Source organism: Ailuropoda melanoleuca, chromosome 11 (genome assembly GCF_002007445.2).
Source record: "Ailuropoda melanoleuca isolate Jingjing chromosome 11, ASM200744v2, whole genome shotgun sequence".
Taxonomy (NCBI): Eukaryota; Metazoa; Chordata; class Mammalia; order Carnivora; family Ursidae; genus Ailuropoda; species Ailuropoda melanoleuca.
Window position 1 is genome coordinate 27,806,086 of NC_048228.1, and position 15,870 is coordinate 27,821,955.

Here is a 15,870-nt window from a genome sequence, read left to right on the forward strand (position 1 = left end):
GCCTGCATGTGGATGTCTCTAGTAAGGAGGGTGGTGGAGACCTGACTTGTCCAGGAGGGTGATGGAAGAGCCCTGCTGCTTTTTCACAGGAAGCCAGCCCAAGCTGGGTGATTGGAGTGCTTCCCTATCCACGTTTTTGGTGCTTGAACGACAAGATTTTTAGCTCATCGATCCTGCAAATACAGTGGACTAGATTTTCCCTTGTTAAAGATCCAGACTGTGTGTGTGTGTGTGTGTGTGTGTGTGTGTGAGAGTGTGTACACACAGGAAGGCCCCGTGTGGTGCAGTGGCTGAGAGCTTAGGCTCTAATATGGAACAATATGCAAATTTGGCTCCAAATCGTACTTGGACAAATCACTTAAGCTCCACAGCTCTGTTTCCTTATCTTTAAGATGGGGTTCATAGTAAGTACGACCTCACAGGATTGTGAGGATTAACTCAGAGGCAGGATGTCCAATGCCTAGGATGGGCAAGTAGAAAATGCTGGCTTAGAGGCTTCTTCCTCTCAGAGTAAGGTTGCCCTGGCTGGAATGATCAGGCCTAGGGGAGTTTACATTTTTCTTGCCACAAGAAAAAACAGTTTAAGTCTTCTGTGCTAAGGGAAGATAATCATTAGACTTCTGTGACCTGAATTGAAAGAAAAACATTCAGGCAGAAAGCCCAAGAAGTTTCTAATTCCCTTTTCTTGTAAGCCTCTTTCAAATTTTGTTCGAGTAAAAAAAGTTGAGTAGCAGGAGGCGGACCAGCTGTTGCATGATTGTGCAAAATTCTGCTTCTTCCAGCAGAGGCCTCCTGTGCACAGGCAACCGGGCTGGTGGCAGCGGAGGGGACCTGGCTTTCAGGAGGCTTCCCCTGAGGAAGGGTGCAGAGGACACTCTGGGGGAGAGCCTGCAGGGTGTCCACCAGCACCCCCAACCCCTCCCTGCCTCAGAGAGCTGGAGGTCAGTGCCGTGGAAAGGATGTCTTTCTTCAAGGAAAGAAAGAAAGAGAAAGTGGATGGGGGGTGCGGAGGATGGGGGAGAAAGGAGGGCAGAGAAAGAAAAAGGAAGAAAGAAAGGGAGAGAGAGAGAGAGAAAGAGAACGGAAAAGAAAGAGGAAGGAGAGAGGGTGAGAGGAGGAAGACAGGCAGACAGAGAAGGAAGGGAAGGAGGGAGGAAGAGTGGAAGGAGGAAGGGAGGCAGGGAGGCGGGAGGGAGGGTGGAGGGATTATGATTTTTAACCCCAAATTTAATCACTACGGGTCATGAAAACTTGGCACAAAGCCTCCAGAAGAGGTGATGGGTGAAGGAGAAGTCAGATGAGCTCTTCCAAGGCGCAGGAACCGGGAGCCGTGGGAAGGGACAGAAACCCGAGTGAAGGCGTCCTCTGAAGAAAGCAGGACCTGCTGGTGACGGAGAGGGAGGCGGCCGCGTGGGCATGTGGGTGACTCACTGCCCACACATTCTTCCTTGAAGCTTTAAATCTGGAGTCTCTTTGCCTTTCCGAACTAAAATGGTCCCTGGCTCATGCAAGCGTGCATATGTCGCTCATGGCTCAAGAGATGCCCTGGGCGAGGGAGGGAGGCAGTCAGGGCCCAAGGGCGGCTCCCTTCCCAGACCAACCTGGGGACTGCTGGGGTCCAGGAGCCAGCGAGCACTGCCAGGGCGGCCCGGGCCCCTGCGGGGGAGGTGGTCTCAGGTGGGGGCGGGAGGGGTGCAGGCAGGGGACTTGGGGGAGGAGCTGCGGTGAGGCTTCCCGGGGCTGTGATTTCTGGCCCTTTGGCCTCTCCGGGCCAGGCCAGGCCGCACTTCCAATGGGGGGCGGGATCCCACCTTAACTTGGGGGCCCTCCGGAGAGTTTGGAGGCCCCGGCGGGATTGTTGGGGAAGGGGAGAGGGAAGGAAACGCAGAACCGGGCAGAGTGCCGAGAAGCAGCTCCTGAGAGCCCCAAAGCAAAGGAGGCGAGAGGGGCCCGAAAGAAGGGCAGGGGGTAGGACGAGGGCAGCCGGCGCGATCCCGCTGCCCCTGGTGGTGGGTGCGGGGCTGCTGCTCGCGGGGACAGGTGCGCCACGTGCTGCCGCGTGCGCGGGGTCCGTTGCTCCTTCCCCGTGGCTCGGCCAGCCTTCGGTGCCTGCACTTGGCCGCTTTCCCTTCCCTCTCCCTGGCCTGTCGGTGGGACCTTTCCCTTCGGAGCAGCCATGCGCTCTGGGATGGGCTGCAGCGCCAGGCCGAGGAGGGCAGCAAGAGCACTGAAGGCCGAGTCCAGCCCTCACTGTTTCCACTAGACCAGGAACGTCCAGGGATGTCGGAGGCTTTGCCATTTTGTTGAAAAATGGAGAGAATTAAAACCCCTCCCTGTTTACTTCTCAGATTGTTATGAGAGTAAACATTTAAAAATATTGCGTAGGTGAAAGTTTGTGATTTTGGTTTTGTATTTTTTCCCCAAAACTACAAAAGGAAATTTATTTAAAAAGCAAAAGGGAACCTCTACATTTGAACAAAGTGATAAAAAACTGTCCTGCAAAAGAAAAAAAGCACCCATAACTAGAAGAATCTCATTTGAATTTCTAAGCAAAATAATTTGTTGTTGATTCTTGCCTTAGGAAAGGGAGGGGGAAATGGCACAACAGTTTTGAAATGAAAAAAAAAAATCTTTTATTGCCAGAGAATGGTCCCAGCAACCTGGTTGTCTAGTAGCCAGCATCAGCTCCTAACCTCCTCTGATCCTACATGCTCCCTTCGTGTACCCAGAGCTTTCATCGGACCATCCTCGGCACCAACCCTGCTTCCTGGGTCCTAAGAAAGAACCCCAGGGGAAGAACCCTCTGTTTCATTTGTTATTCTTCTGGCCTGGGGGGAATATTATTTCCCTAAGAACCCACTTCTGCTCCTTTCCCATTCATCCGAGAAATGAGAATCAAGGTCCACCCAGTTCTCCGCGGATCACAAGGAAGGTGAACTTGCTTGCCCTTCTCCTTTGGGTGGGATCCCAAGGGCCATGGCTTCCTTAATCTTGGCATCAACAAGCCCAAGGTCTATTGTGTGGCATTTAAGGAATTATAGACCCCAGGGGCTGGAGAGCAGGGGTCCTCCTTGAGTCAGTGCAGGGGCGACAAGCCCTTGCTGTAATTCTCCCCCATCCTACCTGGTCTAATAGCCTGGATTATTTCTGAGGATTTCCTGAAGAGGAGCTGTGACTGTACTCACAGTGCATCTTTCATTCTTAGTCCCGGGAAATGGTTTTGCTTTTGGTAATTGCCATTTACCACGACTGCAGGGGGCTTTCAGCATGAGTGAATGTTTGCATACAAGTTGGAATTAGAAAGAACCTTCAGGTTCAAGCTCTTCCTTCAGTTAGGTAAAGAATTTTGATCTGTGTCAGAGCCTGGGATATGTTCACCAAAGTCAACCCCTCCCCTCCTAATATTGGAAAAAAAAGTTAATCACCCCTACGGCCTCCCTGCTCTTAGTCCCATGGCCATGGGACTGAAGTATTTCTCCAGTGCAGTGTGAGAGGAAGTGAACTGTTCAAAACTCCCACACGTACTCCTCCATGCTCCTTTCCCCTCTCGGCTGACTGGGACCCTGGGAGCCGAGGGTGGGAGGAAGAGACTGTCAGCCAGCATCCTTTCATGACTAAGTGGAAGAGATATACCCTACCCACCCACCCTTGTCCCTGCTGCAAGTGTGGCTTATGAAACTACCTCACTGCAATCAGGAGATGCTGTGGTTAAATGCCTTATGTGTGCCTTAGTTTACTCATCTGTAAAATAGGGACACATTTTTCTTCACAGGGTTTTCAAACAAATAATATGAGTTAGTGAATGATGACCACCTATTGTAGCACCTGGCAGGCAACAGATGCTCAAAAAAATCTTGACTGAATACATATCTTCGTTCCTAGAGGACTGCTGCGATATTTCAATGAAATGATCATTTTGGAAAGAGAGAGATCAAGATGGGAAAGCTAGTTCATGGAAGTGAAAAAACCACAGTTCAGCCCCTTCCTCCCTCTCATTCTAAGAAGCTTGAACCATATGTAGAACTCTTGTCCAGGGTAATGGAAGCAGGCCACTGTAGACATAATGGAATCCACAATAATGGAGAATGAGAGAATCCATTTAATTTCAAGCCCTTCTTTAGTGCCTCCCCCAACCAATGGACAAGAATTTATAGTCTCTGGGATTGGTGTTTAAATGAAGCAGCAGGCTATCGTGAGGATTATAGAGACCAGATGCTTCCTATTGTAGGTGTTTAAAGAGATGACAACTTGGATGATTTACTTAGGTGATCTTCAAGATACTGCCCAGCTCTAAGTTCTGTGATGCTTAAGAAAATAAGCAACATTTTTAAAGAAGTAATCTCTATGTCCAACGTGGGGCTCAAACTCACAGCCCTGATATCAAGAGTCACATGCTGTACTGACTGAGCCAGCCAGGTCCCCAAAATAGACAGCATTCGGGCTTCACCTTCTCTTGACTCCTGTGCCTCCCCAAGCCCATTACCTGGGGAAGCACAAATCAGAAAGAAAATTCCCCCCGAAAGCACAATAAGGAGAAAGAGATACCCCTAGTGACCTCCAGTCCACCAATAATTCATACTTAAGCATTTTAGCCTGGTTTTAGAAGGAAAATCAAGTCAGGTTAACATTTAAGCAACAGATCCTGTTAGTGATATTCTGGGTTCGTTCTGTATTTTTTTGGGGTATATTAGGACTCCATCATCCTCGTACAGAATTGTATGGATTTGTTTTCTTTGTCTTTTAAACACAACCTCTTTCCTTCAAAGGTCTTCAGACACAGTTAAAGAGTTACCTGTGGGATCTGACAGACATGGATTTAAATCTGGGGTGAATCAGTTAATATTCAGATTATCTGATTCCTCACTGTAAAATTGAGGTTAAATATGTACCTCAAGGGATGTCCTGACAATTATCATTTAGAAATTAACGCAAAGGGGATTATGCGTACATTCGCCTGGCTCCTTCCTTCCCTTCTCTTGCTAAGGTCTGGCTTGGGAGGCTGCCCTCCAAGTTGTGACTAGGAACATCCCTGGCCCATCGGACTATGGCAGGGGCCTCAGGTGGGTGATGAGGGCCTCCTTCTGCCAACAGAGACTGCCCATCCTGCAAAAAGTCTAGGTTATGCCTGCAGAATAAAGATGACAAAGTTCTGAGAAAGCTATTTTTAAAGGGCTTCCCGCTGAGAGACCAGCTTTCTGGGAAGGTTTATTTCCGGCCCACTGTAGCTTTCCACCTGATCTCCTGCATTCCTCCTGGTACTTATCCCCATCTGCTGGTCCAATATGAAAGACACTCCTTTCTCAGAGGCACAGACAGATAGCTTTTTTGCTCAAGCACCATGCAGAGGCTCAGGCCACACTGAGATCTGGGAGGAGAAAGAGGAAGTTTTTGGAACAGAAGAGAAGCAGGGCTTCCTACTGAAGAAGGGGAATGTTATTTTTAGTCTCAGCATGAGTGGCTTAGAAGTTCCTCCTGGAGTCAGCTTCTCTTTCAAGTGGCTTTCTGGTATGGGAGCTGTTAGGTTAGAGACCGGGAGAATGGTTACACTCTGCACGTAGGACTTATACCATCAACCATGGTTTGACTCGTGAATCTGCCATGTGTGCAGGGCTCGGTCGAACAGCTCGTCCCTACGTGGGCAGCATCTGCTGAGGCAGCTTCAAGGTTAGACAGGTGTGACTCAAGGGCTAGTGACTAGAATCACCTCGAGGCTTCCCTCCCTCACACATCTGCTGGTGGGGCTGGTGCTGGCTGTGACCTCAGTGAAAGCTGTTGGCCGAACACCCACACGTGGCTTCTCCATGTATCCACTCGGCTGCCCCAGAGCGTGGTAACTGGGTTCCAAGAGGGAGTGACCCAGGGGCCCGGGGGAGAAGCTGCATTGTATTTTCCAGCCTAACTTTCGAAGCCAGTTACCATCACTTCTACCCTTGTCATAGGCCTACATTGACGAGGGAGGAGCACAGGCCCCTCCCCCAGTGGGAGGGGGGCGGGTGTTCATCTTGTAGACAGGAGACCTCGTGGCGACCAGCTGGAAAATGACCATCTGCCACAGAGAGGCGCGGGTGGAGGGACACTGGCATGGGCTTGTTGCTGGAAAATTAAGGAAGGTGAGGTGTTTTTTTTTTTTTTTAAAGATACAACTTTCAAAAACTGGAAGAACGGATTGGAGCATGTGGATAATAAAAAATGGAAGTGGAATTTAAAAAATATATTTCATTGATTTGGGACACACTGTGAAATGAAGAACTCAAACTGTTTACATCAGAAAACAAAAGTCTTACTTAAAAAGGCCTCCTCTATTTCAAGGTTATTCATCCATGATTTCTAGTATTTCTTTTTTTTTTTTTTTAAGATTTTATTTATTTATTTGACAGAGATAGAGACAGCCAGTGAGAGAGGGAACACAAGCAGGGGGAGTGGGAGAGGAAGAAGCAGGGTCCCAGCAGAGGAGCCTGATGTGGGGCTCGATCCCAGGACTCTGGGATCACGCCCTGAGCCGAAGGCAGACGCCTAATGACTGCGCCACCCAGGCGCCCCCGATTTCTAGTATTTCTAGCATTTTTATGGTTTCATTTTTGATACATTTGGAAATGATTTTGATGAGAGGGAAGTCGTTCAGACTGACTTCTTCCCAGTGTTAACCAGATGGAACATCTACCTATTGATTAATCACATTTTCCTCATTGATTAGAAATTTATTATATACTAAATTCCTACTTATTTTGGGGTCTACTTCTGGACTCAATTCTTTTAACCTATCTTTTTATCCTCACCGGGATAATTCTCTAGCCCGTGAGCTCTGGAACTGGACAGACCTGGATATAGACTCAGAAGCAGCTTAGCCACTGCCTACTTGAACTCTTGGGGCTAAATTTCCTTCTCTGTACACTGGGGATAATGCCGTTTACCTGACTGGCTTATTTTCAAAACTGCATGACTTCATATGTTGTGCAAAGTGGTCACCATTAGCTCCCAGCCCCTGTGCAGGTTGGGCTCCGTGGAAGCCGGCTCTGAGATGGAGCCGGGGTGCCCTGGGATCCACACCTGCAGCAGGATTGGGCAGGAAACTACCCTGGGCAGGGGGAAGACCCTAGCTGCGACCTGTGACGCAGACCCGAACGACAGCTCAGCCAGTGAGACGGGGCCCCGGAGCACAGATAGCCCTTCACCGTCGTCCCGGGGGGCCAAGGAGCCTTTGTACACACGTCTATAGGTGTTATTTGGGGCCATCGGGGACATGAGTGCGACCTTTTGAGTTGGCTCTCTGTGGCTGAGGCAATCCCCGAGAAAGAGATGACAGGTAAGAGAGGCCTTTGGCCAAGTGTGCTCCCGGCAGCTGGGTGGACGCGGCCTTCGTTAAAGAGGGTTCTTGGTAGCATATCACAGTATTCACCACAGCACCTCCTTCAAACACTTTTCTTTTTTTTTTTTTTAAATATCTTTTTAAAGATTTTATTTATTTGACAGAGAGGAGACAGCCAGCCAGAGAGGGAACACAAGCAGGGGAGTGGGAGAGGAAGAAGCAGGCTCCCAGCAGAGGAGCCTGATGTGGGGCTCGATCCCAGAACGCCGGGATCACGCCCTGAGCTGAAGGCAGATGCTTACCCGCTGTGCCACCCAGGCGCCCCATCACTTTTCATGTCTCCTTTTCCTTGTTCCCAAGCCTCTGAGAGAAGAGCAGTCAGCCAAGCTTCCTGCTGGAAGGCTGCTGGCTACAGGCCCCTGGTGTGCTGAGACCTCAGGACTGGGTGCTCGGCCAGGGCCCTGAGAGCACCCTGAGGGGTGGGGAGGACCGGTGTCGTGTGAGGTAGCCCCGGGAAGGTGAGGTGGTACAGTCTGAATGAAATGAGCCAAGGGAGGATTCGACAAACCCAACGCTTTCATCTCAGCTTAAAACACTGCTCTTTGATCACTTTTTTTGGTTCATTTCTGGGTCAAAAGCTGGACTGTAAAGGGGAATGTGAATGTGATAACTGGGCTTGGAATGATCCCATGATGACAAGGAGTCATCTTAGAAAAGTATTTCCGGAGATCAAACAAAATGAGGTCATCGATTTGCTTTTCCTTTTATTATAAAAGTAAAATAAAAAATAGCATTTATAAATCCAACATCTTTTCCTTTAAAGTATTTGATCTAAAAAACATATTTACAATAGCAAAATGCAGAAAAAGGGGGAAGAGACCATTTTCAGCACTGATTGTAACCATGTTTACATATTGACATTACATGTTCTTTTTTCAAATCACATAGATAACCACATTAGAAAAAGCAATAAAGCCTTTTTTTTAATTGTACACCATGTAACTTTCATTTAAAAATACCCCTTTTCTTAATCCTTAATCTGAATGTGCGACAGTGCTGTGGACGGCCAGGAAGAAGACCAGGTGGGGACGGGGCCACCTTTTAATGCCAGCGGGTGCGCAGCGGGGGACAGCAGCAGTGACAACGGGGAAGCGGCTGGGAAAGCTCACTAAGCGACCCTGCCCACGGGGAGGCGGTAGGCCGGCGCGGTGACTGCTCTGGGCTGTGTGTTCGTGGCCCGGACTAGTAACATTCCTTTGAGAACTGAGAAAGGAAGCCAACTTCAAAAGGCCTTGAATGAAATTCCGAGAGAGTCCGGCAGGCTGGTTTTCCTCTGAGCACCTGCGGATGCACTTCGCCGCCTTCTTTTGGACAATGGTGGAATTTCAGAGCTTTGGTTTACACGGTGTGGGGACGCTGCCAGCGGGCTAGATTTTGCCCTCTATGGGTCCTTCCTGCCCGTACTCGTGGGGCACTTTGTTAAGAGTCAGCAAGGAGCTGCCGCTGGTCAGAGACTCTGTAAAGCTGAGTTTGCGGAAGGACGTCTCCACGCCGCTGTCGCAGATGCTGTCGTCTCGGACCTCGTCTGGGGGAAGAAGCACAGGTTGACTGGGGCACAGCTGGGGAAAAGGCAGAGCCTTGGCTCTCGTACGCCTTCTACTCCAGACAGGCTCAGGGTCTGGATCTAAAAGGCTCGTGGGCAGCTCTTGGCGACCAGCTCCCACAGGCCACCGCGCCCCACCCGGGCCACCCGCCTGTTGTTCCCGCCCAGTGGCCAAGGGAGGGAGGGAGAGCCCCGAGCAGCAGGAACACTGTGAAGACATCAAAATAGGCACGTTTTCACATCTCTTTCTTACTATCATGTTTATCAGAATCCTTTCTGAATTCTCCTAACTCACAGGGGGCCTTTTCTTCTTAGAAATCAGGTGTATTTTTCCAACCACTGTATTACCTATTTTCTAACTGGGGAAATTGCTGAACCCAGGCAAAATAAATGTGTGACCAAAGGTGGAACTAAAAATGAGATATCTCTCTGGGCCTCACGTGCTATTAAAGGCTATACATTGCCTCAAAAACATTCCGGTAGCAGAAAAAAGATAAGGTGATTATGATGAAAAGGTGTCTGTGACGAACAATTAGGTCACATTCTCCTTGCTGAGAAGTGTCTTTAGAGATCCGAACAGTGTTGAGTTATTTCCTATACAGAGAAAGTGATCACAGAAACAAAGTCTCTTATACACAAATCAAAATGCCATCTTCTTGTATATTAAATTCCAATGTTAAAATATCAAGACCTTACTGGCAGTGATACGCTGTTGTCTTGTTACTAATTTGGTTGATTTATTGACTGATCACCCATATTCATCGGGTTTCTATTATGTGTAGGAGGTATTTTAAAAATAACTACAAGTCAGATATCAAATCAAATTTTAAAGATATAAGTATTTTCCTATTTCTTTGTGTGGAAGGAGCATCAGGTAACGAGATAGGAGATGAGGGCTGTTTTGCTGGTGGACACATTACTCCTTTCCAAAGTGCGCAACATCTGTCCTGACTCTCCCAGAAAGGCCCCTGACAAGGTGACACTTGGCTGAAACTGAAGGGCAAGGAGCCACCAGGTGAGGATCTCTGCAGGGAAGGGGAAGAGAAGGTTTGGTCCTATGACGGGATTAGACTTGTGAGCGGAGGGCTTGGGGGACAGGGGGTGCAGGGAAGTGGGGCGGGAGGAAAGGCATATGGAAGGGATTTTCGAGAGGGAATGGAGGAAGGAACGTTGCCTTTATTGCTGCCTGCTCCACCTTCAAGCCTCCAACAGGGCTAGGCCACGGGACGTGCTTGATACTGATTTGGTGAGTGGGCAAGTGAACCGGACCGCATACGGCAGGTATCGGCATAGCACTGCTTTTGAAACAGCATCTCATTGCCTGTTGTGTCAAGAGTAGACTGAAGGAGAGGGGGGCCAACCGGAAGCGGGGAGACTGCCCAGGAGCTGCTGCAGGACCTGAGGCAAGAAGTGAAGTTGGATGGACAAGGGAGGTTGTCCCAGAGGAAGGACAGGTGGCCACGTGTGTCGGCTGTGAGCAGCAAGTGTCCATGGGCTAGACTTGGACTTCTGTCTTAACCTCCTGGAGGATGGCAGAGCTTCTGCCCAACAAGGCCGACTGTTGGTCTTTCAAGGACGAGGGAATTCTAGCTGCTGCTGTGTTCTTGGTGGGGACTGAGAGAGGGAGGATCCAGGTGGAGAAAGCACGAGTGGTTGTTGCGAGAGTGCGAGAATACATTTGCAGGGAAACAAAGGGTTACTGGGCTGTTGGGAGTCTGTTCTGTGGTGTGTTTCGGGTGCGTGACAGAGGCGCTCGTGAGGGTCGGTGCTGGGGGCACCGTGGTGTCCAGCTGAGTGACCCTGGCAGGAGGTGCAGGGAGAAGGTGAAGCCACTTCTGGGCCGGAGGTAAGGAGCTGAGGGCGCTGTGGTGGGAACTGAGGTGTCATCCAGAGTCTGGGGCCAGTCCTGGCTCTACAGGCCTTGCGCTGTGAGTTTCTTTCTCTCTTTCACATTTAAGAAGTGAGAGGCACACTATTGGCCTTAACCAGCCACATCATGTTGTTTTCAGTACTTACTACAAATCCGAGTGACTCATGGGCCAATGTGACTGCTCCTGGGACAGCACCCCCACCTGACCGGCAGCGTCAGGTGAGGAAAGAGGGTGGAACATGTGAGCTGCACGGGTGACAGCCACGCGGGACAGGGTGCTCACGGGACGACGGCGGGGAGGACAGCCGCAGCCCAAGACACTGCAGACATAGCCTGGGGAGCAGGAGATTATGTCGGCTGCCTGTTCTGTTTTTCCCTTACCTAGTGGCGACCTCATGGAGGTAGGTGAGGGGGGCAGCGAGAGGGTCTGAGGCGCGGCCTTCCCGGGGCCGGGGGCCACGGATCCCGGGGTGCAGAAGGCCGCCTGGATCACTTCGATGGCTTCGGTATAGCCCATTTGTCTCAGGGCCTCCACCAGCTCTCTTATCGTGCCCCCAGAGACCTGCGAGAAAGACAGGAAGCACGTGTGCCCGTGCCCGGAGCAAGCAGGCAGGCTGTCGCCGGGACACACGCCCTGAGACGCCGGCCACCAGGAGGGCTCAGAGCGAAGAGTGGCTGCAGAGACACGGGCCTTCGCACCGAGCCTCCTGTGTCAGCTCAGAGACCACTCAGGAAATCACAGAGAAGCGGCTTCCAGTAAGCACAGAGGACAGAGGGGGGAGAAGTGCCGAGGCAGTGAAACTCTACCTGCCGGGAAGGTCATGCAGTATCCCTGTTTAGGCTGAAGCTCTGAGAACCACCCAGAAACCAGAGCTAGCAAGGAAAGTTTCCGCAGACAATGATTTCACCTCACAGGAAGCTGACTCCATGTCCTGACACGGGAGAGGCATGCTCTTGGGGATGGGAGGATAATGCGTGGGGATCACCGTCTACCATGCTGGTTCAGGGGGTCAAAGTTCTGTGACAACCCGGACCCTCTACCTAGAATTTCTGCAGGAAATCTCAAGATATTTGAAAATAGGGAACACCTTAGGGCCCCGAAAACCACCTTCTTCCGAAGGCAGGTTTCCATCCTGGCCTGGGTCACCCTCCCAGGACATGGGTAATGACTGATTGTCCTCCTCAGAGTTAAGGGCAGGGGGGAGGGGGCCTTGCCCAGGTCAGCGTCGTTAACGGACGAGAGTCAAGTACGAATGTGAGGTGATGGGTTACCTCGTAGTTGTCCATAAGGGTTTTAGAAGGAGCAGGACTCAGCCGGAAGGCATTATTTAGTATCCCCAGACCTAACTTCTGTGCCAGAGTAGCCCAGTTTTTGTCTGGATCAGGGATTTCTAGCAACTTGTAGAGCTGCAGCTTTGCCTCCTCAGTCAGCTGTTTCATGTCTCCTGAAGGAACGAAGAAGAAACACAGCTGTCCTAAGCGACCAGAGACACTCTGGAGGGACTGAGGACGGCCACGCAGCGGCCCTCTGGCTCCCAGCGGGAGCAGCGAAGCTCCTTTATTTGGAGTTGGGAGCAGCCCCGCTGACAACAGCACGACGCGTGTTCCAGCAGATTACAATGGATACCCCCCCCCCCNCCCCCCCCCCCGCCCACCGCATACGTCCAGGATCTTTCGATTCTGGAATAAGCCACCGAGCCTTTCACAGTACAGCCTGGATAATGCTGCTTCTCCCTCAGCCCTTTAAATGACAGTGTGGAGGGAACACTGTTTTAGAGCTCACCTTGCGCCAGTAAATCATCAGATGTAAACTCTGGCTCGTATGGCTTCCCATTTAATATATCAAATACCTGTTGGGGAGAAAACCGTGGAGAAACATTATATATACATTAAAGAGACCAGGAGGGGAATCAGTTTCTTTGTAATAAGAACTCATCGTGTCCTCCTGAGGAGGGCCTAGTACCCCAAAGATGGAGGAACAGGAAGGAGTCAGTACCATGACCCACAAAGTCATCATGACAATGATCTTTGGGGAAAGAAAAGCCCTTAGGGCTCTGGGCCAGGAGGCGGTTCTCCACAGGGGCTTCTGAGGTGGGCAGGAAGACCCAAGCTAACCTTGCAGAGAGCGGGCCACGGTCGTTCTGAAGGACAAAGACAGTCCAGGCCACCAGATGGGCTATGTGTTGGTCGAGAGTCGTCGGTACGTGATGTGTCCCTGAGAGCCCCGGTGAGGACTGAGCTTACGCAAACCTGCAAGCTGTGCCTCCTCACTGCCCCCTCCTCCCTAGGAAAGGCTTCCGAGAACGAATTCTAGAAATGTGCTCAAACTGAGGTATAGTAATGCTTGCAAGGCTTGATGTTCTCTTTCCAGCACCAGCTACATTTTAAACTTGGGGGACAGAAGAGCCTTAGGTTAAAAGGAAAAACAAAATTCCATAGCTGTGGAGACCTTTCTGTGTGCTCTGCAGTCACTCCGAGCTCGCTGACTTAGGTGAGGACATGGGGTCACTGAAGTGGGTTATCTCTGTGTGCTCTGTGGTGAGGCTTCTGGGAAAGCCAGGTGCTCAGCATTAAAGGGGAACCGTGTGGTCTCTGCCGGGATCATTCAGCTCAATACCACGGGCCTCAAAGAGGAAAACAAGCAGCTTTTGGATATGGACCAGCGCTTGCCCATAAGAAAGTCGATTTTGTTGTGCTGGAGATCTGTCTGCTTGCCCGTGTCCTCCCTCTGACTCTTCTCCCTGGGCCATAAAGAGCTTCTCACTGCTTTTCATCTTCAGATCTCAGGTCACTGGAGTTTGGGGGAAGAGGTTAAGTCTATTTACTATGTTTACAATTATTAAAGTCCTCAGAAGAATCCTGGTTCTTTTCACGTAGAGAAATCGCTTTGCAAAATTCTAAGCAAACCATAACATTTCTCCTAGCTTCAGAAATGGAGACAGGAACCCTTCTGGTGTGAGCTCAGAATGGGAAACTCTTGCGTGAATTTTGTGTTTTCTCTTGCGAACCCTCTCTCACAACTGAACTGTGATCTGATTAGGCATACACTTTCACACTCATAACTCCGTTGACCTAGATCTTTCATGGATAGGCTTTTCAAGAGAAATATGTCTCTTGGTAAGCAGACTTTCTCAACAAGAAAAGGCTTTGGGAAATAGAGACTCAAGAAGACCATCTGTTCTTACATTCCTGATTCATTAGCTTTCTCCGGAGCTGCCGTCAAACAGATGGGAGTCACACTCACCTGCCAGTTGGTGGCCATATCTAGAGGTGTGGTTCCAGGCACGACTCCTTCATCCTCTCCATCTTTGTCCCAAGAGTCATCCAGCTCATAGAGAGGCTCAAAGTTCTCCACCAGGGGATCTGCGCCTGTTAAGTTACACAGCATCAGGTAAACCCTGGTCCTGTCAACTCTCAACTGCCTGCAGAGGTCAGATTCCCAAAGGCAAAGCCCAACAGCTACCCGAGGTAATTACCTAGATAATTTTTAATACATGAAACATGCTTCCACTGAAAAAGTCAGAGAACTTCTTTTAAATTCTAATTTATTTTGACTGTAAAGAGTTCTGATGATACACTATATAGCCAAGAACATTTTCAAAGACAAAAGACTTGGAAGTACCCCAACGCTCACATTTAATTCTCAGTTTTCAACCGAATGATGCATCTTTAATCTGAGGAGGAATGGCAGCAATTTACGGGGGCTGGGCTGCACCCTCAGGACTCAGGACCTAACTTAGTGCTCAAGTTCGTGCTTGCCACTGCACATTTCTCAGGCTCTTCTCCCACTTGCTCAAAAGAGCAAGGTTTGCTGTCTAGGGACAACATGCTCACTTTTACTCCTGCGCACAAGACAGCACTGCCAGGGTCCCGATCCTGAAACAAACACTGCAAAAACCTTCTCCCATGATACATAGTTATTGAAAATTTTAGGGCTGATCTTGGAAATATCTAGTCTGTTTCTTAATGTGCAGCAAGAAAACACCAGAAGTAACTCAGAGATTAGAGCTGGAGTTACCTCTCCGAGGCTTAGAGACTATTTTTATGAGACTGTTTAGTCTGATGTCTAACGAACAGCAGTCAGTTCAGTATACCCTTCTGGGAAGAACTTGTTTTTATCTTGCTGGGAGATCATTTGCTTTGTGCCAACTTCAATAATAGGAGAGGGCCTAATGAGAGTCAGAGAAGGATCTTCATGCTGTTTCTTATTTCAACCTTCCAGCCCTGGCCTGACCTAGAAGGCAGTGAGTGCCATCTGACCATGGAAACAGAAGAGAAGCTAAGAGGGACAGTTTATGGCCTGGAGAATGCTGGAGGGGCTGCGCTGTGTCTGAGGTAACCTTCCTCGTGACTGGGGGCTCAGGACTAGGGTTTTCATCCGAGTGCCTTCATTTATATCATGGAGAAACCGTGACTTGCTACTTCTTTCATGGGGTATGAAGAATTCAAGAGAAAGCATTTTTGAAAGGGTTATAGCTTCTTGTCTGAAGGCATTTCTTAATTATAACCAGTGACTTCCCAAACTATTCATACTGTAATCAGAGTCTCTTGTTCAAGAGAAAGTTTGACTTGACTGAGACTAAGAAAAGAAAAGGCTATTGTTTATTTGGATATGATTTTATTCACTGTGGGGCTCCCAAAGAAAAAGTTTGTACATCTTCCTGGACTCAGTTTTTAAAGATGTATTTAACTCCTTCTGTTTTCTTGAATTTCTGAAGCATTTACTGTCTAAGAAAGTTTTAATACTCTCTAAAGTAAATCAGATAGTTCAAAGTCTGAGAGGCTTCCCTCAATTAAACATTTGTTGAGGTTCTAAGTATACAAGGCAAGAGAGATTCAAGGGTGAGCAGGAATAATTTTCTATACTTCACAGGACTAGAGAGTTAAATGGAGTAACACCTGCAGAGCCTTGAGCAAAGCAGGGGAGAGAAAGAGTACAGAGAATAGAGTCTGGAAGCTCAGATAGACAAGGTGTGATCCATAGCTATGCCCTTACTAGGACCCCGGGACTGGGTCCCACAGGTCTTTCCAGTCTGTTTCATCGGCTGTGAGATGAGAAAAATAATAATGATACTTACCTCTAAGGGTTAC

General features: G+C 49.3%; 1 protein-coding gene across 6 annotated transcripts in view; it reads right to left on the reverse strand.

Moving 5' to 3' along the window:
* Nucleotides 1-8,053: 8,053 nt before the first annotated feature.
* Nucleotides 8,054-15,870, reverse strand: part of NFKB1 (nuclear factor kappa B subunit 1) — a 113,068-nt gene continuing 105,251 nt past the window's right edge. For 5 of the 6 annotated variants that reach the window (XM_034671447.1, XM_011221346.3, XM_019796684.2 and 2 more), the window contains 5 exons: nt 14,024-14,148; nt 12,563-12,629; nt 12,052-12,224; nt 11,161-11,341; nt 8,054-8,891 (listed from right to left, as the gene is read on the reverse strand). In XM_034671447.1, coding sequence (XP_034527338.1) covers nt 8,734-8,891; nt 11,161-11,341; nt 12,052-12,224; nt 12,563-12,629; nt 14,024-14,148 — 704 coding nt within the window. In that variant the 3' untranslated portion in view covers nt 8,054-8,733. Of the gene's footprint in view, nt 8,892-11,160; nt 11,342-12,051; nt 12,225-12,562; nt 12,630-12,894; nt 13,571-14,023; nt 14,149-15,870 lie in introns of those variants that run through there. The other variant, XR_002142152.2, reaches the window with a different exon arrangement.